The sequence below is a fragment of the Monodon monoceros genome, unplaced genomic scaffold, assembly GCF_005190385.1.
Source record: "Monodon monoceros isolate NGI ecotype Baffin Bay Population unplaced genomic scaffold, NGI_Narwhal_1 Super_Scaffold_12, whole genome shotgun sequence".
Taxonomy (NCBI): domain Eukaryota; kingdom Metazoa; phylum Chordata; class Mammalia; order Artiodactyla; family Monodontidae; genus Monodon; species Monodon monoceros.
Genome location: NW_021703768.1, coordinates 32779621 through 32807011, shown reverse-complemented (window position 1 = coordinate 32807011; position 27391 = coordinate 32779621). Strand labels below are relative to the sequence as shown.

At 39.5% G+C, this 27391-nt stretch overlaps 1 protein-coding gene across 2 annotated transcripts in view; it reads left to right on the top strand.

Moving 5' to 3' along the window:
• Positions 1–27391, top strand: part of FYB1 (FYN binding protein 1) — a 176397-nt gene that overhangs the window by 59763 nt on the left and 89243 nt on the right. For both annotated transcript variants that reach the window (XM_029215915.1, XM_029215914.1), the window contains one exon: positions 19624–20785. In XM_029215915.1, the coding sequence (XP_029071748.1) occupies positions 19624–20785 (1162 nt within the window). Of the gene's footprint in view, positions 1–19623; positions 20786–27391 lie in introns of those variants that run through there.

Below are 27391 nucleotides of genomic sequence, written 5' to 3'. Positions count from 1 at the left end.
AGTATTGCCAAGTCTGTGCCACCAATGTTGGTTCAACTAGTACCTGATCTTTCTTCCAAGAGCACGTTAAATGCCACCAAAGCTCACCTACTGCATATGACTAATTCCCCACTCTGTTGTTCCAAGCCAGGGGCCATCCCAGCATGGACACCTTGCTCTGGGGTGGTAACAAATGGTGGCTCAGTAAACGTAATCATGAAACAAGACTTTCTGCCCTTCATCCTAAACCTCATCCATGCAAGTGCTTGGACATTTATAGAAATACAGAACAAAGGCATTTTGAATCTTTGTGAGGGTGGATGTATTAATTTCTTGTGGATCCTATAACAAATTATCACAAACTAGGTGGCTTACAACAACAGAAACTTACTCTCTCAGAGTTCTAGAGACCAGAGTTCTGAAATCAAGGTGTTGACAAGGCCATGCTCCCTCCAAAGGCTTTAGAGGAAAATCCATTTTTTGCCTCTTCCAACTTTTGGTGGCTGCCTGCATTCTTTGGCTTGTGGCTGCGTCACTCCAAGTCTGCCTCTGCCTTCACATGGCCATCTTCTCCTGTCTTGTATTCTCCTCTTCTGTGGCACTTGTGATTGGATTTAGTGCCACCTAGGTAATCAGGATGATCCCCTCACATGATTCTTACATCTGCAAAACCCCCTTTTTCAAATAAGGTCACATGCACAGGTTCTGAGACATGGACATATATTTTGAGATTGCTACCATTGAACTTACTTAGTGAGCATAGAAGATAGAGGGGAAATTTAGAAAGACAAGCAGCCAACATCTGCACCCCAGTTCCATTCATCCATGCCAAATCAGGGTAGCCCCGAAAGATATCCCAGTCCTTGCCATTGAATTTCTGCAACTCTGTTAGCAGGAGTTAATCAATAAAGATGTGAGGATAAGAGCAAGAGGGATCCAGGATCCCAATGGTTTTGCATCATTTTTATACTTAAATACACTAGGGGACTCTACACCCTCCCATTTGTAGTGGCTGGGCTGGTGATTCTCCATAAAGAAATTTTTAGAGAAACAAAGCAGGATGCCTTGGGACATTTAGCATGTGCAGCTTGAAAAAATCTCCAGGGTGATTCTATCACACCCTGTGCTTCTTGCCTCCCTCTTTCCTTGTCTTCACCTCAAAGAGGATATCCAAAATACCTTTATTTACCTTATCAGTCAAAAAATAACTTTAGTCAGTGACAAATATGCTTGTACCTCTCAAGTCATTTTTATTGTTTTTATTCATATTAGAAATTTAACATTGGTCCATTGTTACATTTTAGCCACACTTATATGTAAGTCATTTAATTTTTTCTAAAAGTTAAAAAAATATTTTGAATCAAACAAAATTTCATCTGGAGTGTAAGATGTTTACATGTAAATTTGATCTTATTGAAATGCCATTTTCTCCTCCCTTTTGAGTCATTTTCTTTTTTGTTAAATTGAAGTATAATTGATTTACAATACTCTGTTAGTTTCAGTTGTATAGCAAAGTGATTCGTATATATATTATATATATAAATATATATATATAAATATATTCTTTTTCAAATTCTTTTCCATTATAGGCTGTTACAAGATATTGAATATAGTTCCCTGTGCTATACAGTAAAGCCTTGTTGTTTATTTTATACATAGTGGTGTGTACCTGTTGATCCCATACTCCTAATTTATCCCTTCTCACCCTTTTCCCCTTTGGTAACCATAAGTTTGTTTTCTATGTCTGTGAGTCTGTTTCTGTTCTGTAAATAAGTTCATTTTTATTATTTTTTAGAACATATAAACGATATCATATGATATTTGCCTTCCTCTGACTTACTTCACTCAGTATGATAATCTCTAGGTCCATCCATGTTGCTGCAAGTGGCATTATTTCATTCTTTTTTATGGCTGAGCAATATTTCATTTTATACATATATATGTATATATATATATATATATATATATATATATATATACATACATATACACCACATCTTCTTTATCCATTCATCTGTTGATAGACATTTAGGTTGCTTCCACATCTTGGCTATTGTAAATGGTGCTACAATGAACACTGGGGTGCACCACCCCCTCTTCCCCCCCTTGGTATCCATAAGTTTGTTCTCTACATCTGTGTCACTATTGCTCCTTTGCAAGTAACTTCATCTGTACCATTTTTCTGGATTCCACATATAAGCGATATTATATGATATTTGTTTTTCTCTTTCTGACTTACTTTGCTCTGTATGACAGTCTCTAGGTCTATTCACATCTCTGCAAATGGCACTATTTCATTCCTTTTTATGGCTGAGTAATACTCCATTGTATAAATGTACCACATCTTTTATCCACTCCTCTGTTGATGGACATTTAGGTTGCTTCCATGTCCTGGCTATTGTAAATAGTTCTGCAATGAACATTGGGGTCCATATATCTTTTTGAATTATGGTTTTCTCCAGGTATATGCCCAGGAGTGGGACTGCTGGGTCATATGGTAGCTCTCTATTTAGTTTTTTGAGGAACCTCCATACTGTTCTCCATAGTGGCTGTACCAATTTAAATTCCCACCAACAGTGTAGGAGGGTTCCCCTTTCTCCACATCCTCTCCAGCATTTATTGTTTGTAGATATTTTTATGGTGGCCATTCTGAGTGGTGTGAGGTGATACCTCATTGTAGTTTTGATTTACATTTCTTTAATAGTTAGCAATATTGAGCATGTTTTCATGTACCTGTTGGCCATCTGTATGTCTTCTTTGGAAAAATGTCTATTTAGGTCTTCTGCCCATTTTTTGATTGGGTTGTTGTTTTTTTGTTATCGAGTTGCATGAGCTGTTTGTATATTTTGGAAACTAAGCCCTTGTCTGTTTGCAAATATTTTCTCCCAGGCCATAGGTTGTCTTTTGCTTTTGTTTATGGTTTCCTTCATTGTGCCAAAGCTTATAAGCTTGATTAGGTCCCATTTGTTTATTTTTGCTTTCATTTCTATTGCCTTGGAAGATTGACCTAAGAAAACACTGTTACGATTTATGTCAGAGAATGTTTTGCCTGTGTTCTCTTCTAGGAGTTTTATGGTGTCATGTCTTATACTTTAGTCTTTAAGCCATTTTGAATTTATTTTTATGTATGGTTTGAGGGATTGAGACATTTTCACTTTGCTCTTGCAATCAGTGTAACTTAGAAAAAAAGAAAGAAAACATCTCACTGTGGGAAAATATAAGATCAAATTTTTCACATCAGTTCACATCCATCTTCAATCTCATTCGGGTAATAAACTTTAAACTTCAGCCAGGTGAGCAATCAACACCATCCCCAGGGGACTTGGATGAGCCAGAATGGTGCCCCAGGTCCCTGAACTGACAATTGGACGACTCATTTTATGGACTCTAGGGGCAGCTGTTTGCTGGAAAGAGACACTAATACAGTCACTTGCCTAAAGCCCCACCCCCACACCAAGACACCCTTAGACCAAATATCAAAAAAAGCAAGCAGCATTGTTTGTCTTCTCTTAGTTGTTTCTCCTTTCCAAGTTGCCTGTGATGTTGCAAAGTCGATCAAGATGTTCTGGCCAGAGCTATACACCCACTACACCTTGTTCTGTCTCCTTGTTCATCTCATCCTATGGGTAGAACAAATGTTAACACATCACCTGACATGATTAGGGATTCTTGGACAGAAGGTAAATTATGAGAGTTTGGTGGAAAATTTTTGTATCAGAAAAGGAAACTAGAAAGTTTTGTATGTGAGCTGAGAATTTAAACTCCCAATACTAACTACACAAGAAAGAAAGAGATCCACTAGAGGGAAGACAGCAGAAGCAAGAAGAAATACAATCCTGCAGTCTGTGGAACAAAAACCACATTCACAGAAAGACAGACAGGATGAAAAGGAAGAGGGCTATGTACCAGATGAAGGAACAAGAAAAAAACCCAGAAAAACAACTAAATGAAGTGCAGATACACAACTTCCAGAAAAAAATTCAGAAAATTGATAGTGAAGATGATCCAGGACCTCGGAAAAAGAATGGAGGCAAAGATCGAGAAGATGCAAGAAATGTTTAACAAAGACCTAGAAGAATTAAAGAACAAACAAACAGAGATAAACAATACAATAACTGAAATGAAAGCTACACTAGAAGGAATCAATAGCAGAATAACTGAGGCAGAAGAACGGATAAGTGACCTGTAGGACAGAATGGTGGAATTCACTGCTGCAGAACAGAATAAAGAAAAAAGAATGAAATGACGACAGCCTAAGAGACATCTGGGACAACATTAAACGCAACAACATTCACATTATAGGGGTCCCAGAAGGAGAAAAGAGAGAGAAAGGACCGAGAAAATATTTGAAGAGATTGTAGTCAAAAAGTTCCCTAACATGGGAAAGGAAATAGCCACCCAAGTCCAGGAAGCACAGTGAGTGCCATACAGAATAAACCCAAGGAGAAACACACCAAGACACATAGTAATCAAATTGGCAAAAATTAAAGACAAAGAAAAACTATTGAAAGAAGCAAGGGAAAAATGACAAATAACATACAAGGGAACTCCCATAAGGTTAACAGCTGATTTCTCATTAGAAACTCTACAAGCCAGAAGGGAGTGGCATGATATACTTAAAGTGATGAAAGGGAAGAACGTACAACCAAGATTACTCTACCTGACAAAGATCTCATTCCGATTCGATGGAGAAATCAAAAGCTTTACAGACAAGCAAAAGCTAATAGAATTCAGCACCACCAAACCAGCTCTACAACAAATGCTAAAGAAATGTCTCTAAGTGGGAAACACAAGAGAAGAAAAGGACCCACAAAAACAAACCCAAAACAATTAAGAAAATGGTCATAGTAACATACATATCGATAATTACCTTAAACGTGAATGGATTAAATGCTCCAACCAAAGGACACAGGCTTGCTGAAAGGATACAAAAACAAGACCCATATATATGCTGTCTACAAGAGACCCACTTCAGACCTAGGGACACATACAGACTGAAAATGGGGTTGGAAAAAGGTATTCCATGCAAATGGAAATCAAAAGAAAGCTGGAGTAGCTATACTCATATCAGATAAAATAGACTTAAAATAAAGAATGTTACAAGAGACAAGGAAGGACACTACATAATGATCAAGGGATCAATCCAAGAAGAAGATACAACAATTATAAATATATATGCACTCAACATAGGAGCACCTCAATACAAAAGGCAAATGCTGACAGCTAAAAGAGGAAATTGACAGTAACACAATAATACTGGGGGAATTTAACACCTCATTTACACCAATGGACAGATGATCCAAAATGAAAATAAATAAGGAAACAGAAGCTTTAAATGACACAATAGACCACATAGATTTAAATGATATTTATAGGACATTCCATCCAAAGACAGCAGAATACACATTCTTTTCAAGTGTGCACGGAACATTCTCCAGGATAGATCTTGGGTCACAAATCAAGCCTCATTAAATTTAAGAAAACTGAAATCATATCAAGCATCTTTTCTGACCACAATGCTATGAGGTTAGAAATGAATTACAGGGTAAAAAACATAAAAAACACAAACACGTGTAGGCTAAACACTACGTTACTAAATAACCAAGAGATCACTGTTGAAATCAAAGAGGAAATCAAAAAATACCTAGAGAAAAATGACAGTGAAAACACGACAATCCAAAACTGTTAGAATGCAGCAAAAGCAGTTCTAAGAGGGAAGTTTATAGCTATACAAGGCTACCTCAAGAAACAAGAAAAATCTCAAATAAATAATCTAACCTTACACCTAGGGGAACTAGAGAAAGAAGAACAAACAAATCCCAAAGTTAGCAGAAGGAAAGAAATCATAAAGATCAGAGCAGAAATAAATGAAATAGAAAAAAGAAAACAATAGCAAAGATCAATAAAACTAAAAGTTGCTTCTTTGAGAACATAAACAAAATTGATAAACCATTAGCCAGACTCATCAAGAAAAAGAGGGAAAGGACTCAAATCAAAAATTAGAAATGAAAAAGGAGAAGTTAGAACAGACACCGCAGAAATACATAGCATCCTAAGAGACTACTACGAGCAACTCTATGCCGATAAAATGGACAACCTGAAAGAAATGGACAAATGCTTAGAAATGTATAACCTTCCAAGACTGAACCAGGAAGAAACAGAAAATATGAACACACCAATCACAAGTAATGAAATTGAAACTGTGATTAAAAATCTTCCAACGGGGCTTCCCTGGTGGCGCAGTGGTTGAGAGTCCGCCTGCTGATGCAGGGGACACGGGTTCGTGCTCCGGTCCAGGAAGATCCCACATGCCGTGGAGCGGCTGGGCCCGTGAGCCATGGCTGCTGAGCCTGCGCGTCCAGAACCTGTGCTCCGCAACAGGAGAGGCCACAACAGTGAGAGGCCGGCGTACTGCAAAAAAAATAAATAAATCTTCCAACAAACAAAAGTCCAGGACCAGATGGCTTCACAGGTGAATTCTATCAAACATTTAGACAAGAGCTAACACCCATCCTTCTCAAACTCTTCCAAAAAATTGCAGAGGAAGGAACACTCCCAAACTGATTCTATGAGGCCACCATCACCCTGGTACCCAAACCAGACAAAGATACTACAAAAAAAGAAAATTACAAACCAATATCACTGATGAATATAGATGCCAAAATCCTCAACAAAATACTAGCAAACAGAATCCAACAACACATTAAAAGAATCATGCACCATGATCAAGTGGAATTTATCCCGGGGATGCAAGAATTCTTCCATATATGCAAATCAATCAATGTGACACACCATATTAGCAAACTGAAGAATAAAAACCATATGATCATTTCAATCGATCCAGAAAAAGTTTTTGACAAAATTCAACACCCATTTATGATAAAAACTCTCCAGAGAGTGGGCATAGAGGGAACCTACCTCAACATAATAAAGGCCATATACGACAAACCCACAGCAAACATCATTCTCAATGGTGAAAAACTGAAAGCATTTCCTCTAAGATCATGAAGAAGCCAAGGATGTCCACTCTCACCACTATTATTCAACATAGTTTTGGAAGTCCTAGCCGTGGCAATCAGAGAAGAAAAAGAAATAAAAGGAGTACAAACTCAAAAAGAAGAATTAAAACTGTCACTGTTTGCAGATGACATGATACTATACATAGAGAATCCTAAAGATGCCACCAGAGAACTACTAGAGCTAATCAATGTATTTGGTAAACTTGTAGGATACAAAATTAATGCACAGAAATCTCTGGCATTCCTATACACTAATGATGAAAAATCTGAAAGAGAAATTAAGGAAACACTCCCATTTACCATTGCAACAAAAAGAATAAAATACCTAGGAATAAACCTACCTAGGGAGACAAAAGACCTGTATGCAGAAAACTATAAGACACTGATGAAAGAAATTAGAGATGATACCAACAGATGGAGAGATATACCATGTTCTTAGATTGGAAGAATCAATATTGTGAAAATGACTGTACTACCCAAAGCTCTACAGATTCGATGTAATCTCTGTCAAATTACCAGTGGCATTTTTTATGGAACTAGAACAAAAAGTCTTAAAATTTGTATGGAAACACAAAAGACCCCGAATAGCCAAAGCAGTCTTGAGGGAATAAAACGGAGCTGGAGGAATCAGACTCCCTGACTTCAGACTTCAAAGCTACAGTAATCAAGACAATATGGTACTGGCACAAAAACAGAAACATAGATCAATGGAACAGGATAGAAAGCCCAGAGGTACACCCACGCACCTATGGTCAACTAATCTATGACAAAGGAGGCAAGGATATACAGTGGAGAAAAGACAATGGAAAAGACAGCACCAATAAGTGGTGCTGGGAAAACTGGAGAGCTACATGTTAAAGAATGAAATTAGAACACTCCCTAACACCATACACAAAAGTAAATTCAAAATGGATTTGAGACCTAAATGTAGTGATGGACACTACAAAACTCTTAGAGGAAAACATAGGAAGAACACTCTTTGATATCAATCACAGAAAGATCTTTTTTGATCCACCTCCTAGAGTAATGGAAATAAAAACAAAAATAAACAAATGGGAACTAATGAAACTTAAAAGCTTTTGCACAGCAAAGGAAACCATAAACAAGACAACCCTCAGAATGGGAGAAAATATTTGCAAACGAATCAACGGACAAAGGATTAATCTCCAAAATATATAAACAGCTCATGCAGTTCAATATTAAAAGAACAAACAACCCAATCCAAAAATGGGCAGAAGACCTAAATAGACATTTCTCCAGAGAAGACATACAGATGGCCAAGAAGCACATGAAAAGCTGCTCAACATCACTAATTATTAGAGAAATGCAAATCAAGACTACAATGAGGTATCACCTCACACCAGTTAGAATGGGCTTCATCAGAAAATCTCCAAACAACAAATGCTGGAGAGGGTGTGGAGAAAAGGGAACTCTCTTGCACTGTTGGTGGGAAGGTAAACTGATACAGCCACTATGGAGAACAGTATGGAAGTTCCTTAAAAAACTAAAAATCGAATTACCATATGATCCAGCAATCCCACTACTGGGCATATACCCGGAGAAAACCGCAATTCAAAAAGACACATGAACCCCAATGTTCATTGCAGCACTATTTACAATAGCCAGGTCATGGAAGCAACCTAAATGCCCATCGACAGATGAATGGATACAGAAGATGTGGTACATATATACAAGGAAATATTACTCAGCCATAAAAAGGAACAAAATTTGGTTATTTGTTGAGACGTGGATGGATCTAGAGACTGTCATACCGAGTGAAGTAAGTCAGAAAGAGAAAAACAAATATCGTATATTAATGCATATATGTCGAACCTAGAAAAATGGTACAGATGAAACGGTTTGCAGGGCAGAAATTGAGACACAGATGTAGAGAACAAATGTATGGACACCAAGGGGGTAAATCCGCGGGGAAGGTAGTGGTGGGGGTGTGATGAATTGGGTGATTGGGATTGACATGTATACACTCATGTGTATAAAATTGATGACTTATAAGAACTTGCTGTATAAAAAAAATAGAAAAAACCTATTTATAAAAAAGAAAGAAAGTCATGATCCTATGATGTATTAGGGAAAACCAGGACTTATCAGAAACTCTGGCTTTAGATCTCCTTTCTACCATGTGCTTGAACTCCGTTTACCTTTCTGTAACAATAAGAATTTACCAGGCTTTTGGGAAGATCAAAAGAGATATTATATATGGAATTTTTTAAAAATGTGATTAATAGTTCTAATAATAGAATTAGTAATGGGTGTAAAATACCAAACTCCAGAATGTCTTTTGCCAGATATACGAGTGTTCATAGAAAAATATTGAGATCATTTATAGCCTGGAATAAGCGATCTTAGTAAAGCACAGACTTTAATCTAGATAATGGCAAAGTGCCACGTACCAAAACTAGCACATAAGCAAGGAATCACCAGTACACTCAGGAGGGAATGATGGAATGCATGAATGAGAGGGTTTGTGAAAACCCAGAGTAGCTGAAGTCATGTAGCACCCTGGAAAATTGAGGGCCCCTGGGAAAAGAGGGTGGCTAGGTGTTAAGATCAGGATATACACCATTGAAAGGTTGAAATTGAGAATATCACAGTTTTAATGAGAAAAGGTGCAACTGACAGTAAAGAGCCCCATGATGACAAAGGTGAGAGAAATTGTTCATTTCATGGCAAAGTCTTGTTACTGTGACTTATAGGAGAGAAAAAGTGAGGTCAGAACTGTGAGGTGATTATATTATTTAATCCTGATTACAAAATACTGAATGCATTTTCTTCCACATTCAAAAGGAGAACAAATAGAATAAAAATGAGTTGGGGAGGGGTGTGGGGGAAGGATTCCACATATTCTGTAGACTGAGGTTTCAAATATCAACCATCTCTGTGTGTGGAATCTTCCATAGCCCTCCATTTCTTTTTTTCTTTTTTTTAAAATAAATTTATTTATTTATTTTTGGCTGTGTGGGTCTTCTTTGCTGTGCACAGGCTTTCTCTAGTTGCGGCAAGCGGGGGCTACTCTTTATTGCGGTGAGCGGGCTTCTCATTGTTGTGGCTTCTCTTGTTGCGGAGCACGGGCTCTAGGTGTGCGGGCTTCAGTAGTTGTGACACATGGGCTCAGTAGTTGTGGCTCACGGGCTCTAGAGCACAGACTCAGTAGTTGTGGTGCACAGGCTTAGATGCTCCGTGGCATGTGGGATCTTCCTGGGCAAGGGCTCGAACCCGTGTCCCCTGCATCGGCAGGCGGATTCTTAACCACTGAGCCACCAGGGAAGCCCCACCCTCCATTTCTTATATCTAGTTTTTATTTTCCTCAAATCACATTCTGGATCCCTCGCTGATGAGCTGCCGCCCCCTGTCTTTTTTTTATTATTATTCAAACAGAAGTCACAAAAATTATAATCATCCTTATCAGTTCACTCAGTACCACGTAATTTTTTTTTTCATCTTGATCTTTTGTTAGTGCCGCCCCCTGTCTTGATGGGCTTGTTGAAATCTTCCTTTTCTAAGCAGTTCTCTTCACACAGAACTTTTCACAAGCTGGGAAGGAAGTGTCTAGAAAACCCCAGAGATGGCCTCCTCTCCCCACCCCGGCACTTTCAGTTTCTAACTTCTCGTCAACTGCAGAAAGGAACTCAAATCCCAGGCTTGGTGTCAAGGTGTGTTTATGTGTGTTGAGAGGGATCTGGGGGCTGAGAAAAAAAGAGAGCAGGACATTTCTATCTTATTTTTCCTATGCCAAGGAGTATCTTTCTCAGCCATCAAGAATGTTTTATTTCAAATTTCATATGTTTTTAGCAAAGTGAATTTTCTTTTGCTGGTTTATGCTCTTTTTATATGAAAATAGAATAACCATTAGAAATAGTAGATGAAAATAAGATCTCTTTGAGGTGACAGAGTTGGAGGTACAGGAAAAATGAAAGGACTTATATTGTATTATGATGTGGATATTAAATATTATCCTAAGATCCAAATAAGCCCCTAGGAAGAGCTCTATGAAAATACTTCAATTATCTACAAGTTCATCAGACAAAATGTAAATTCCCCCGAGCTTATCCTCTGATTTGGCATAGTTTATTCAGGCTAAGTGAGTAACATCATAAGCAAATGTAAGACAAACTTGCTATAAAAGCTATATAAAATGGAATAACAAAAACACATGGCGTCAGGACTGTTTGTTGTTCTATATTATCTACATCCTATTGCCATTCCGTTAGCATCAAGAAGTCAGAAACTTACAGCAGAACAAATTTCAGAAACACATAGAAAGTCATAGGTAATTTCCTCATCCATTAATGGTTAAGCCATAAGAGACCATGCCAAAGTCAAAACTGTATTTGTGCAGGAGCTATTTGGTCAGATGACCAGGAAGAGGTTTGAAGGTTCTAATTTGTAGAATGATGGTGATTTTCAAGCCTGTCTTTAAAGACAAAGGGTACCCAAAAGCCTAACTGATCAATATGCCTGGAGAGCTCAAGGTGCCACAGCATTTGGGAGGTGGGTCTTTACTGGTTAAGTTTACCAGTAAAGTTTTACCAGCTTTAAGTTGCTGTGTGACCTGGCTTCCTCTACTTCAATTCACCCTAGAAGAGAGAACCCAGTAGGAACCAGGAAAGAGTGCAGAGCAGCAGGTGCCAGAGATCCCAGAAGAGGGAATGATGATACACAGTGACAAATGCAGAGGTTTTCTGCTAAGATGCCCAGGCCAGCCTCCTGAGGACAAAAGGCCACATTGACCTGCATCAAGGAAAGCCATGCACACACAGCTCCCGGAGAGACCCCACTCATGCCAGGTGTTTTCTTCCTACTATATTTCACCTCACAACACGAGGTTGGGGTGGTCTGCAGTTCCCTCTCCACCTTCATAAGTCACTGACAAAAGTGTAAGGGGTTGTCACAGTTGGGGCTGCCACCACTTCTCCACTGTCAGTTCCTCCTCCCTATGCTTTGCCCAGCCTGCAGCAGCCCGCTCCCACCCCAAGAACTCAATTTGTGGTGAGAAGCACGTTCCCACATCCTGTTGAAGAGGGGCCTGATGCTCCCTTCAGCATCAGAGGCTCAGCCAACTGGAATCCATCACAGCCCATTCGCCATGAAGTAAACATTCCGTTAAGCAAGGAGCTCTCGAGGATAGATTCATGACTGGGTTCAATGCTCCTTAAGAGGCTAAGGAAATCTTTTTTCCTACTTTCATCTGTGTGATCAGTCATGAAGAAATTCAAGTAAATTCAGCCTGTCAGCCATAGGTTTAATAGCGATTACGGAAAGAAATGTGCAGGCATCATGGGAGTGCTTATTTGGGTATGGGGTGGCAGAGGGGGGTTGTTTTTGAGGAAGAAAATAAAACCAGGTCCCTGCTTTTACATCTCCTTAAGAAAACAGAGTACACACATTAAATACATAAATTATGATTCATTAAGTACCTAAATATTTAGACAGTGTTAACAGGGATGAAAAAAAGTTTACTGCAGTTTCAGGGTCTAGAGTGGAGCTTGCCATCTACTATCTTGTGAAGCATTGTCATAAGTACTGTGTTTTCAACCATTAACTCTATCTTGACAACCAAAAACAATTAAAGTCGTTTTATTACATAATTTCTAACAGTAGAAGTTCTAAGAAAATTTATTTTCAGACAAAACTAATCCCCCTCCCCCCAAAAAATCCCTTTTCCAAGTTTACTGGGTATAGCAGATCAAGTCACTTTGAAAAGAAAAGACAACTTATCACTCTGTGTGTGTGTGTGTGTGTGTGTGTGTGTGTTGGGAAGTGGGGGAGGGCTTGGCTTGGTCATGAGGAATATATCTGTTGTTTTATTTTCTTTAATCTAGGCAATATAAATCCATGATGCTAAATACTACTATTGCTCTATGAAAGTTTGAGCTGCTTGAGTCTATTCCAAATTTTCACCAGCCTGCTTCCTACCTCAAGGATGGTAAATGTATCTGGCTTAACAGAAGAACTATCTTTTCTGTCTTTTTACTATACCTCTGGTCAATCCTGGGCTGAGTGGATCCTAAATTTGAATAACATGAGCCATCACCTCAGCAGAAGCTGTGTTCTCCCATGCAGCACGCCACCCTCACCTGCCTTCTTTCCTCTTCTACCCGTGCTGGGCAGGACTAGGGCGGGCTTCCTGGAACAGTTTCCCACTACATATGCATCTCCTTGCACCCTGATGCCACAGATGCCGCTCTACCTGGGGTTCTGTTCTGGACAGTGGTGGCAGTGGTAGGAACTAATTTTGTTCCATGAGAAGCACTAGCAATTTGGACCAAATAAATCATGAGTATTGACAAGTTATCTCAACATAGCAATAAAAAAAAAAAGAAAACCTACACATGGTAGAATTGATCAATGATGAAAGAAAGAAAGAACAAGGAGAGTCAGAGAGATAGAGGGAGAAAGAGACCAGTTTGGATAAACTATTGTTATTTACCAACTCCCTCATGATTAAAAGCATTAGATGCAATCAAGTGAAATCATTTTCTTCTCTTATTCTTTGGGCTCTATTTAAGAAAGAATAACAGCATCCATAAGAGTGGTTCATTCTCCTGATGCTTTAATTACAAAAGTGACACTAACACATATTAAGGAGGTAAAATTACACTCAAAGTTATTTTAAATTCATTAGTTACCCACGATTCATGGGTGTTTTATTTCTTTTGTGCTTTACAAATGAGACTTTACAAAGATGAGACTTTCAAAGACAAGGAACTTTGAAAACAATCTAGTGATAGTCTTTTGTATTATTAGTTTCTCTACAGTTACTTGTAGGTTTTAGAGTGTATTACATTATAAAAATTAAAAGCAGAATTTCTGGTAAGATAGTTCCAATTATTCAGGAGCAAGAGGATTAGCTCAGGGATTCTCAATCTCAGCACTATTTCGACTGATAATTCTTAGTTTCGGGGTCTGTCCTGGGCATTGTAAGATGTTTAGCAGCAGCCCTGGCCTCTATTCACTAGTTGTCAAGAGCACTTTCTCAGTCCACCATTTCAATCAAAGATATCTCCAGACATTGCCAAAGTTGCCCCAATTTGAGAACTGCTGCATTAACCTAATGCTCAGGATATGTTTAAAACCAAACAAAATCCAGTTACCAATGTTGTTAATTTTCCATATGAAAATATGTAGATGAACTAGCTGCAAAAGAAAACATTTTCTTGATGTGTAGTTTCTTGATGTCTGTCCTAAATGCCATCTCAGCCTTTGTTTAAGTATGTACTTGATTTATTGCCTTTATGTAAGTTGCTGAAAGCAAAAAAGATTTTCTGGAATCTGGAGTTGTTAACTAGAAGTACAGAGGATATAGCTAAAGCATTTTTGCATCTTCCCAGGGACTGTGAAAAGCATGTTAAATTTATGTTAGTGAAGGTATATAATTCTGAGGAAGGGGAAAACATGGGGGCTAAAGGAAATTCATTTCTGTCAAGAGCATCTCTACAATTACACCTGTATGATTATAAAGCAATGCATGGGAGTAGTTTTGGCTAAACATCGTTCAGACATTCTCTGACTTAAAATGGTTTGATTTAGGATTTTTCAACGTTATAATGATGCAATATGCATCTACGAAAAACCGAACTTTGAATTTTGATCTTTTCCCAGGCTAGCAATATGTGGTACGATACTCTCTCGTGATGCTCACAGCTTCCAGTCAGCTGTGCAATCATGAGGGTAAACAACCCATATACTTGCAGCCATTCCATACACATACAACCATCCTGCTTTACTTTCAGTACAGTATTAAATAAATTACCTGAGGTATTCAACACTTTATTATAAAATAGGCTTTGTGTTAGATGATTTTGCCCAACTATAGGCTAATGTAAGTGTTCTGAGTACATTTAAGGTAGGTTGAGGTTGGGCTAAGCTATGATGCTTGGTAGGTGAGGTGTATTAAATGCATTTTCTATTTAGGATATTTTCAACTTACAATGGGTTTATCTGGATGTAACTATCATAAGTGGAGAAAGAGCTGCACAAACTCATTAACAGCTGGAATTAATAACAATTTGTTCAAATAAATTTGGAAAATAAATTTCAAGTAAATTTCAAGATAAAATGTTTGTTTTACTTAAATATCTTAAACTCTGAGATCTCCTAGATTGTGAAATGCCTCTTCTTAAGAATAAACAGAAGCCCCATCTTTAAATCATTAAAAGTTAAAGAGGTCCTGCAAATTAATGTAAGGGGTTAGTAAGGGAGAAACTGGATGTAAATTATGTGAGAACTCTCTGTACTATCTTCTGAATTCTTCTGTAAATCTAAAACTGTTGTAAAAAGTAAAGAAATTAAGTCTACTTTTTAAGAGATGGTGCAAATAATATGCACTGATATGGATCCAATTATCAAGGGGGAAAAAGGAGAATTAATATTGAAAATATTTAACAACTGGAATTGCACAGGCACCAAGCAATCAGAGTGGCTGCTGACCACACATCCAGCTGAGCTGGTGTGTAGCAACTTAGTATCGGTTCAGGAAGAAAGCAAGGTGCAAAGCAGGGGTTTCCATTTGTGCAAAAAGCAGGGACAGAAAGGATGTGCGTGTGTGTTTATTTTTATATATTTGTATATGCACAGTTAGAAATATACATAAAAAGCTGATAACAGTGGTTGACTGACTCTAGAGAGGAACTGGGTAAATTCACCATGTAATTATTGTTTAAAGCAGGTCAATTTTGAGAGTAAAAGGGAGCATTATTAATAATTATTCCAGAACAATAGGCATGAACTTGTACTGTACCGATAAGTCAGTATTTATGATCCCCATAGAACTGGGGCATGAGGGCTTGGAGGGTCAGGGTTTAGAGCAGGCTTACTTTTCCCTTTTTCATGAAATACATTGCTCTTACCCTCTTTTAAACTTTTTTAGAGTAAAAAGAGCCCTAGAAAATGGAATGAAATGAGAATGAGAGAATGTCAAAAAATTTTTAATCATTTTTGCCGGTCTATCGTTATCATAAAGAAAGAAATCTAGCTATTAAGATTAAGGGTGAATCTGGGTGTTGAAAATTTTATCTGATAAACTTATTAAGAGTTATAACAACTAAAAACCTCTAAAGCTAAGCAGTCAGTATAAGAGATTAAATAGCTGTAGAGTTCAAGCTATTGATTTACGAGACATATTAGTAAGTTCAGATGCTGTTACTGTTTCTTCAATGTGTCCCACGTAGGAACCTGTGGCTCTTTCTTTCCCTGTCTTTCAATATACAGTTGAAAGTTTCAGAGTGGGGGAAACCAAACTCAAACATCATAAACTCTATGATGTTATCCAGCAGTATGTTTGTTTCAGTCATATTAATTTAAAATTAAGATGCAACATTAATGATTGTAACTTCAGAATTTGGTCACCTGGAGAAATGATGTTATGTGACTAGTGAATTCGAAAAAAAGAAAATCGTGGTGGCAGACAATCCTTGGATGTATATTACATGCAATTCTTTATCTAAGAACTTTACATGCATTAACTCATTTAATCCTAATTAAAAAACAAAACCCGGTGAGAAATAGGTACTCATTATTCTCATTTTATAGGTAAAGAAAACTGAGTTTCAGAGAGGTTAAGTAATTTGCTTGATCACACAGCTAGTGAGTAGCAAAGTCAAGGCTGGAACCCAAGTCAATGATTTCAGAGACGTTGCTATTAACCATGATACTGCACCGCCTCCTGGTTTTTTGTTGTTGTTGTTGTTTGTTTTTGTTTTTTGTTTTTTGTTTTTGCGGTACGCGGGCCTCTCACTGTTGTGGCCTCTCCCGTTGTGGAGCACAGGCTCCGGACGCGCAGGCCCGGCGGCCATGGCTCACGGGCCCAGCCGCTCCGCGGCATGTGGGATCTTCCCAGACCAGGGCACGAACCCGTGTCCCCTGCATCGGCAGGCGGACTCTCAACCACTGCGCCACCAGGGAAGCCCTGCCTCCTGGTTTTGAGTTGGCATCTGGGACTTAAATTCCAAATCAACCACTTCCATATTTTCTAAACTAAAACCAGGGTGTGCAGTTTGACAATGTGTTAGTGTGTCTCATGGATTTCCCCCCATGAAATCCAAGTTGTGAAGTTGTTGTGACTAAATAAGATATCACTTAAATCCTTTAGTTTCTGTTTTGTCACCAATGCAGTGAGAGAGGTAGAATAGATAATTTCAAAGTCTTCACTTTCTTTATAAAAATAGGAAACCCTCCCAGGTTCCAGGCATTCTTTAAAGTGCCTTACAGATATTGATTTCTTTTAAAGCCCTATGACACGACTCTTTATTCCCTTAATAGAGGTGAGCAAACTGAGGCCCAGGGAGCTTATATACCTCACGTTACAGTAAAGAGCTGATCAGACTCAAAACCTGGCTCCCTAGTCGATGCTCTTAACCACTTTACTCTGCAGCCTCTTATCATTCTGGACTAAATTGTAGATCTAGGATATAAATGACAAAATATAGAGTGAGTCTAGAATAAAAGATTCTTCCCTAGAGACAGACTTTCTTCCAGGTGGGGAGAAAATTTTTGTATTGATACTTTTTTATGCATCTTGTGTTCAGGTTTAAAGTCCTTTGCAGCTATGATCTCCCAGGAGGCACAGGGTAGGATCCGTCTTCACCTGTTCCCTCTGCCAGCACCCAAACTCTCCCTGGTTCTGCTGCCTTCCTGCCTGTTACCTCCGGGGATTACTTGAGGATTTGAGAAAATCATGGGGATAAAAAAAATGGTCAAAGGAGGCAAGGTAGAAAACAAGATATTTTCAGCAACTTGGATACAGGGTAGTAAATTAAAGAAGCAAAACCAAGCTGGAAATTGCTCCTTTCACCTCATTTTCGCCTCCTGCCTAGGTTGCTTACCCCAGTCCTGAAAGACTATAGTTTGGTATGGAGAGAAACTCTTGCTGAAGGGACCATTTCTTTTAAAATCACCATTCACAGTATTCATCTCAGTGCCAACCTGAACAATTTCCCAAATATATTAGAACCCCGAGAGTTCTATACAAAGGGGAATGAGACAGTTTCTGGACTTTGGAGCCCGAGACAGACCTGAGTCTGCACCCCTGTCCTCACAGTTCCTGGCTGTGAGCCCCTGAATATGCTACTTAACGTTTCTAATAATAATTTCCTTACATTGAGCCCAGGCTGAGGGCCAGGCAGGCACTTTACAAATTCTATCTCTAACACACATGACAATTCTGGCAGATATGCTCTCTTATCCCCATTGTACAGATTGTGCAACTGAGGCCCTGCTAATCAACTAGGATTCCAACCAAGTTCCCATGCTCTTACGTGATGTCCTCCTGCAGTTTCAACCTCAATCCTCTTTCCTGTGACATGGAGTTAAATAATGCCATCATCCAAAAGAATGAGATGAGGCGACATAGATAACTTGCCTGGTTCAGAATCAAGCGCATGTGTTTACTTGCTAAACGGTGGTTCTTAGTATTAGGAAAGGAAGTAATACAGGGGCATGTAGCAGGGCCTGCTGTGCTACATGAGTTAAGAGGAGGGAGCAGTTCCTCCCAACCGGACAGGATCTGGTTTTGTAGTATCTGAGTGGGGCCTTGAGAGAAGAAATACGCTTAGCAATGACAGGTGAGGATAGGAAGTAAGAAAAAGTTTTCTAGGTGAATTTTAAGGCAAAAAAATGGAAACTGTTGTGGCTACCTGTGATTTTTTTTTCTAAGCCTCAGATTTTCAAATATTCCTAAAAGAACTAGAAAAGTTCAACCTCTGGCTTTTGAGAGAAAAAGCAAACCCACCATGAATTCTTACAGGTTACATGGGATTATAGTCACAGAGAAAGGTGACTGCCCGCCCTCTTTACTAGGTTATACCCTAATTCTAGACCAGGGGGACAGAGACTGGAGAAACCAGCACCTGGAAATGAGATTTTCCAGCCTGTCCCTGCTCTTTCCTTGTCACCTTCCCTGTGCTCCAGACTATGCCCCTTGAAAACGAGCGCAGTCTGCCTGCTAGTCTGGTTCCAGTTGAATCATTTACACTCATATGTATCAATAAGTAGAAAAACTCATTTTATTGCTTGTGTATAAAACTGAGTGGGTTTTTCTGCCACATCTCCCTGTTAGGAAACAGATGGACCTTAAATATAGGTGGGAACAAGAACAGGCTTGCAAACACAAAATGTCAAATGTGGCTATGCTGTGTGAAGCATGCAGCCCAGATTTACAGAAGAGCTTGCTTTCATTTTTTAAATGCAGTTTCTATTTAAGAGACTCAGCTATAAAATATGGAAGAGGTCATCTGTTAGTCACGTTCATATTTTTTCAAGTTCAACAAAACACATAAATACCAAGTTCAGAGTAAATCCAACAAGAGAGTTAGAGAACCAGTGAGAGGAAAGGAGAAAATATAAGCTGTGACTTAACAACAACAAAAAAAAGCAAGTCAGTCTAAGACAACCAAAAAAAAAAAAGAAAAGTCTAAGTATCATAGCCCTCCCCCTTCAAGAAATTCTCACAACTTATTTTGCCATAGAGGAAGATAAATGTTACAATATCTCACAAACCAATCAGCGACGCTGCAGGCCTCAAACCAGGAAACCCTTCAAAGTGTAGTACTTTAAACTGTGCAAGTGAGACTTTGGGCTCTCAGTGAGTTTTTGTTCCCTGTGCTTGCAGGATGGGAAAGCGAATGTGAAGTCCCTCATGGCGAAGTTTAACACAGGGGGCAACCCCATGGAGGAGGTCTCGGGCAACAGCAGGCCCTTCAAGGTCCCGGGCCAAAACTCCCCTTCAGGAGTACAGGTCAAAAAGAACTTATTCAACAACCAAGGAAATGCCAGCCCTCCTGCAGGACCGAGCAATGTGCCCAGGTTTGGGTCCCCAAAGCCCCCTCTGGGGGTGAAACCTTCTTCTGAGGAAAAGCCTGACAAGGAGCCCAAACCTCCATTTCTAAAGCCGACCGGAGTGAATCCCAGGTTTGGACCGCAGGCTAACTCGGCCACCAGAGACCCCGAGGTGAAACCGGGATTTCTGAAACCTGTAGGCCCCAAGCCCATCAACTTGCACAAAGAAGATTCCAAACCTGCGGTTCCCTGGCCTCCTGGGAATAAGCCTTCACTTCACAGTGTAAACCAAGACCATGACTTGAAGCCACCAGGCCCCAAGCCGGGGTCAAATCATCCAGCCCAGGAAAATGAACCGAAGCAAGTCTTCCCAAAGCTGGCTGGGGCTAAAGGCAAGTTTATGTCAGCCTCACAAGATCAGGACCCCACGCCCCTCTTCCCCAAACCTGTCTTTGGCCAGAAGCCATCCCTGAATACAGATGACCCCCAGGAAGACGAAAGCCCCACCAAGACTGTGGCTCAACAGAGAGGCCCCCCGGCCCCCTTGGGAGCCAAGGCCAAATCCGGCCCTTTGAAACCAGCCAGAGACGACCTAGAGAATAAAGAGCGTGGAGGCGAGACGTCAAGTTTTCCTTTTCCTGGAGTCGTTCTGAAACCTGCTGCAAGCAGAGGGTCCCCAGGCCTCTCCAAAAATGCTGAAGAGAAAAGAGAAGATAGGAAGATGGATGCTGCTAAGAACATCTTCCTGAGCCAAGTGGATCCGGAAGAGCCGGCCTCTGGGGCCCCTCCTGCCAACTTCCTGAAGACACCTTCGAAGCGGACGACGGCAGGGCCCTGGGGCCCAAGTCAAGAAAAGGAAAAGGAGGACCAGAATTCAGCCACCCCCAAGCGGAAACCCCTGCCCTCCTTGTTTATCCTGGGCCCCCCTCCACAAAAGCCCAGCAGACCGCCGCACGTTGACTTGACGAAATTCTGGAAAGCCGCTTCTGGAAACAGTGAGTTCTTCTCTCATTTGCTATTTTGCGCATGTTTTTTTCCCAGCAGAGGGTGATCTAGCTTCCGGGGAAAATTTTGTAACAAGGAACCGATGCTGTCACCGGTACTCCTGTGTGTATGATGACTTTTGTTTGGCATTTTTTTTCCTCTGCTGTGGGACGTCTGAGAAGGTTGAAATCCTTGGTTTTAGGTCGGCATTCTGTGAGGAAGTGCCTTGGGGGGCTGATTTGGGGGCGTGGGGAGAAATACATCCATTTGATTGCCAAGTGGTTTCGCTTAATGATAACCATTTCTTTTACTTCCTTTGTTGGGTTTCATTTCTGTTGAATGCGACTGAGGTGTGTTCCCTCTACTACCACAAAGGAGCTAGAAGGTGAGCAAACCTCTAAGTCAGTGGTGGATGCCCAGGGGACATTTGACTGTCACGGCTGGAGGGTGCTACTGGCGTCTAGCGGGTAGAGGCCAGGGATGCTGCTAAACATTCTACAATGCACAGAGCAGCCCTGCCCAACAAAGAATTATCCAGTTCAAAATGTCAATGGTACAGAGGTTGAGAAACCTTTTTCCAAATGATTTTAAATGTCCACAAATTTATCATAGGTCTCCTAAGCCCAATATTCAAATAAGAGATGCACGGGACTCTTGTGAAATGGTGCTTACTGTTTTATATTTCAACTGTTTTCTATTGCTCCGTCAGCATAAAGTTTTCTGAACGTTTCTGATTCATAAAGTAGTACATAACTAAGATAATAAGCCAGACAAAGGGATACATTATTTTCCTCCTGGGTAAATAGTTTAATTTTCTACCAGAGATGTTACCACCATACTATGGCACATGCTAAAAGTTGATCCTGAATGACTTGGTAAAGATTTGTAACCCTCATAGTGATGAAAGAAGCTCATTTATGCTTGAAATGATTAATATTTTAGGCAAATAATGTACAACCGTTGTTTATTGTGAGAAAGGAAAAAGGATACTTACGAGTGACCACACCACAACTATATATATTTTTTACTTACGAAAGTGGATCTAATTAATGCAGTTCTGGGTATAAAGGTAGTTCATTTTTATTTTGGCTCTGTAGAAGCATCTCACAGTGTCATCTTCCTGAGACCAATATTCTCGGTGTCAACCAACATGTTAGGAATCAAATCCCCCATTAATCCGTCTCGTAGAAAGCAAGTTTGGAATGACCCCGTGATCACCTTTCTTCTAGAAAGAGTTAGCCTGTTACACTTATTGTGTCCTCGTGTGTCACCTTCTCATTTTAATACTGGGCCATAACTCAGAAATGTTGTTTTTCTGAAACCTTCTAAAAAAGCCCTTTCTTAATTCCCTGTCATAGTTCTGCACCCCCGGTAAAAAATTAACTATCATAACCTCCATTTTACGGCTCTGAGTTCATGCCAAGGAAACTGTCCTGATGTGAAGCGGAAATCCTTGAGAGTTTTCTTCCACGTCTTCCATCGTTATTTACACTCCACTACCTGGTTTGAGTGGTAGTACCCAGATGGCTGCTGTTGTGCTGTTGAAATGCCTGTGAAGTCCTCTTTTGGCTCTGCAGTCCTGGCAAGGTCAGCCTTGAGCTGATTTTCAGTGCCGTATAGCTCCAAGAGACCCAGGCAAAACTGCTTAGGAAGCCAAGTTGATCCTTGTCCTCTTTTTCCTCCTTCTTGCAACCCTGTCCCCATCCTGACATGCCTCCCCCCTGCTCATATGCCCCATGACACAGTTTAGATTCGAAATCCTCTCATCAATGTACCCTACCTCCACCCTCTGATCCCTCGATATATATTATGCTTCAAAGTGGACCCTGTTCCTTCTTCATCCACCTCTTCCACAAATCAAAACTCAATCTTCTTAATTTGAACTGATGTCAGGTTGGTGTCAGGATAAAGCAATCTGATTCATAACACCCCTTTACAGCATTCACAGTTTTTTTTAAAGCATTTACATTTTTAACTTATTTTTTAAATAGAAATTTACATCTGGCTCAAAAATGATATAGAGTAAAAAGTACTTTAGTCCGTCTCCACCATTTCCTGGGTCTTCTCAGCCTCTGCTCCACAGAAACCACTCTTCTTCATTTGTATATCTGTCCAAAGTTTCTTTGTGTTTACACAAGCAAATATAAATATAGATATTAATCTCCATGCTTTTTACTCAATAAGTAAAATACTATATGCAATGCTTTGATCCTTGCTTTTTAAAAATAAAAATAAAATTCCTGTCTATCTTTCCACATTTTAATGAGGTTATTGAATATTCTTTAAAACTGCATGATATTCAGGTAAATGGATGACTCACTTAATTGATTTAACAATTTGTATTGTTTCCAAACTTTTGCTCTTCCAAACAGTGCTACAGAAAATAACCTTGTATGTGTGTCACAAAATGAGCATTTACTTTCTGAACACAGAGAATTTCTTAATAATCAGGTCTGCTGACTCCTAATCCTACCATTGCTATTTTTCCTAAACCATACTAAGTAATTTAGTACTCCATTTAGAAAGGTTAAAAAAAATACCAGAACTTGAAAGTGTATAATAGCATTCAAATTAACTGAAGCTTCACCTAGTAACTCTGTAGGTTTTCAAAACTCTAGAACTTTTTTCTTAGGCTTCTACATGGTTCCTTCCTTTCCAGGTTCACATCTAATTCCTTAAACCTCTTCGCCAGATCTACCTTCCCTCTTTTATCATCTCTGTCCAATATATTAGCCATTAAGGGTGCTTATCATTTATTGAGGACTTGTTACATATTAGATACATGTTACCCCTGTTTATTCCTCCCAAGAAACCAACGAAATGGGAATTCAATGAGGAAATTAAAGCTCAGAGAGGTTAGGTGACTTGCCCAAGGCCATAATGTGACTAGGCAAAGACAGGGCTGGTCCTCCTGTCTCTCTTATTTCAGAGCCTGTGCCCCCCCTTGCCACCCTCCTTGCTATGGTCCCTCTCTTGAAACATAGGATATTATGAGATAATAAGTAAAGCATAAATGAAACCCAAAGAATCTTCATTCTTCTCCCTTTCTCTGTCCTTTGGTTAAAACACGTCATTTTTTGTTTTACTATAAATACCACTATAAGCTCCATGTAAACAGAGGCCAGTCTGTTTAACATTATTTATTTGGAGCATAGAAATAATATATTCTTGTTGATTGCTCAGATTTGCCCTCCCACCGAAATCGTTTAATCAGAATTTAGTATTCATACTCTTTATAGCTTAGCAATTACTTTGAAAATGATTTGCTTTTCTGTCTAGATTCCCAAAGAAATCTGTCTTTAAGATTTAAAAACAGCCAAGATGTATCTGTGTCAATCATTTTATCACCAGTATTTTCTGAGATGATGTTCCTCTTAGCTCTCAGATATTTTCTGTTCCATGTATAAGGAGGGCCCACCACTTCTTTTGATCTGGCTGATGGATGACAAACGCATCTACTCACTCTAATCCAGTGTGATAAATTTGTCTTCCCTTCAGAGCTGTGATTTGAGTTCTGAGTATTGCTTTTAATCCCCTCATTTGTAAAATGAAGGTTAGCTGTGCTGGTCTTGAGGGCAGTCCTTGCTGGGGACCTGAATGCTGTTCCATTTTCTGACATCTCGTTCAGAGCCCTGTACCAGGACAAGGCCAACCATGGCAGCTCATTCCCCCTTTGTCTCTGGGAAGGTCCTGTTGTGGTATGTAGGGCTTTTGTGCTATAGGTTTTGCCTTAACCTTCCCCCAGCTGTTCACCACCTCTGAGTCCACTTCTCCAACCTGGCGTGCATTAGGGAGAATCCACAGGTTTTCCTAGGATCACTGTCTGCCCCCCGTATTGCTTCTCAGCCTGGGGAACAAGTGGGAAGCTTCACTTGCCTCCTGTGGCACCAGACTCTTCTGTTTCTTCCCTTAGCCACTAATTTTTGAAGTTCATTTAATGCAATTATTTTCCTTTTCTTGTGCCATGGCTTCTAGTGAGTTTGGGATAATGTTTATCTTGCCTTATTTTGTTTTTCCTATTTTATTTGGGAATTGGAGGAGGGACATCCTGTAAGTCCCTCCCTCATTATTTAATACCAACTAAATATTTCAGTTATAATCCAGGAGTCAGCGGTATTTCCAAAGGGACCATAGGTTCACCCCTTCACAAGGCAGGCAGCAAGATGGCAGAAAGGAAACTCATGTGACTTTGAGTGCCCACTGACAGCTGTGTTTCGTATCCTCTGGACTGTGCTCACTGGTTATGGACACTTGGATGACCACTCCCTATCCCCTTCCCAAGTGTCCTATTCTGAGGAGTCTTCAGGACGCAATCAAGAAGGGGCTAGGGGGAGATCCAGCTACCCCATGCGGGCTTCACTCAGACTGTTGATAGCATCTGACCTCCACTAACCTGCAAATCCCTGAGAGCAGTCATATTTTAAGCCTTTAACAGCTGATCAGTTTATACTTGGACTAAGAGAGGATTCGAATACTGACTATGCAGATGAGCCAGGAAAGGGAAAGGACCACTGAACTGACCCCTAGGGAAGGCAGATTCCCCCTCTTCAGGGCCACCGTCACCACTGAAAAGTCCCCTAAGCATACTGAGGTTCCTGGTTTCTTGCCGGGCGCTCAGTTGGGCCATCAAAATTCTTTCTTAATGGCCTGGGCATCAGCTAGTCTTTTAATATTAATTTTGACACGATAAACCACACTTATTATTTAATTTACAGGAAAAAGTTTCCTTACAGTGATATTCACCAGGCCTGTAAAACAGACTATTGTTTTCTTAACTATGAGAAGAGAAATTTCTGTAAACCCAATTTGGAGCAACATGCCGTGATTTACCATGATGTAATAATAACTCTTCCTGTGATCAAGAGGCTAGAAGTCGGTATATTTTTAAGCCACTTACAAAGGAAAATTTGGAAATATTGCCCAACCAACTGGCATTATATCAACGTTTGTAACATGCGCTAGATCAAAGAAGCTATGACCACTTGTAATATAAATGCATATTTTGTTTTACAGTGGCTGACTTACCCTTAAAGTATAAAATGCATATGAGATGATTTAATATATAAAAAATTTGATCAACATTATTTAATTCTTAAGATAGGCATGCAAAGTTGTTAAGAGAGTAAATCCTAAGAGTTTTCACACAAGAAGAGACTTTTTTTCTATTTCTTTAATTTTTAGCCATATTCAGATGATGGATGTTCATTAAACCTATTTTGGTAATCTTTTCATGCAGTATATAAGTTAAATTATTATGTTTCTGTAGACTCCTTAAACTTATACAGTACTGTATGTCAATTATATTTCAATAAAACTGGAAAAAAACAGGCATGCAACCCTTAGAGGTAAAAGCATTAAAATGAAATTGCAATTTACTTGAGGAAGGAAGGGGGTAAAAAAAGAAAGTCACATTTAAGAGTCAAATAAAAATACATATGAGTCAAGTAATCAAATACCTGAAAGCTTTTCCTGATTTACTTTCAATTGTGCTTACACATAAAAATGTTTTTAAAGAAAAGCATTAGATAGGAAGATTGGGACAAATGTACGTGTGATAATTCAGTCCAGTTACTGGGCAGGAGATGCCTTGCTTCATATAATCTGCTAAAATAATTTCCAATTCAAGCCAAATAAAACCTTTTTTTGTTTTAAGAATTGGAATTCCAGAATAGTCATTTGCCATTGAAGGCTCCTTTTTTCCCCTGATGACAACTGTTTCTGAATATGATGAGTTCATATGCAAAAAGTACCTCCTTGTGCATATGTGTTTTATTCTCAAAACAAAACGAATTAACTTTTATAACACAAGAATAACTTCAATTATTAGAAGAGCAAAAGTATGCCTCAGGAGCAGAAATCCAGCTACCTGATTTTACAAAAATATCTGGAAATGTTTTATCCTTTTAGAGTAAGCACAATCATGATAGTTGTGGCGTGGCTCTAAAGCCCAGAGAAACATCTAGAGCACTAGATTGTTTGTTCTTCCAATATATGAGAAACAAAGAAGAGAAAAAGGTCCACATGCTGGAGAATGTGACTGCTACATTAACCACTAGTAAATACACAGACAAGAAACCTATTTCTCTTCCATTAAATTGCCACTAAAGAAAAAAGACTATACTTCATTTTGCCTGGCATAGCAAGCTAGAAAAAAACATCTAGAACAGCTGATAGCAATAGATACCATCAGGAAAGAGCAACCAAAGATGAGACATCTGGCAGTAGAAAAAAAAGTCTGAACAAAAACCCATGTGAGGTTTTTCTTTCCCCAAAGTAAGAACTTGCATTGTCGAATCAGCTGTTCGTATCTGTTACAAAAGTCTGCATCTCTCTGCAGCTGTGCTTCTGCACACCACAACAGCTCTTTCTGCCAGCATGCTACTGGCGACTGGGCAGGTGTTTCTCCAGGGGTGGCAGTAGGTCTGTTGAGGTAAAGAGCGGCACAGGGAAGTTCTTGCCACATACCACCCCTTGCTCTCTTTTCTTGATTTTTTTATAATTCTTAGAGCAATAAGATAGCTCATCTGATTTTCCAAAGCAGCCTGTGTGGTGATAGGATTACTGCGACCAGGCAGCTAAAAATCTGTCCCCGCGGGCTTCCCTGGTGGCGCAGTGGT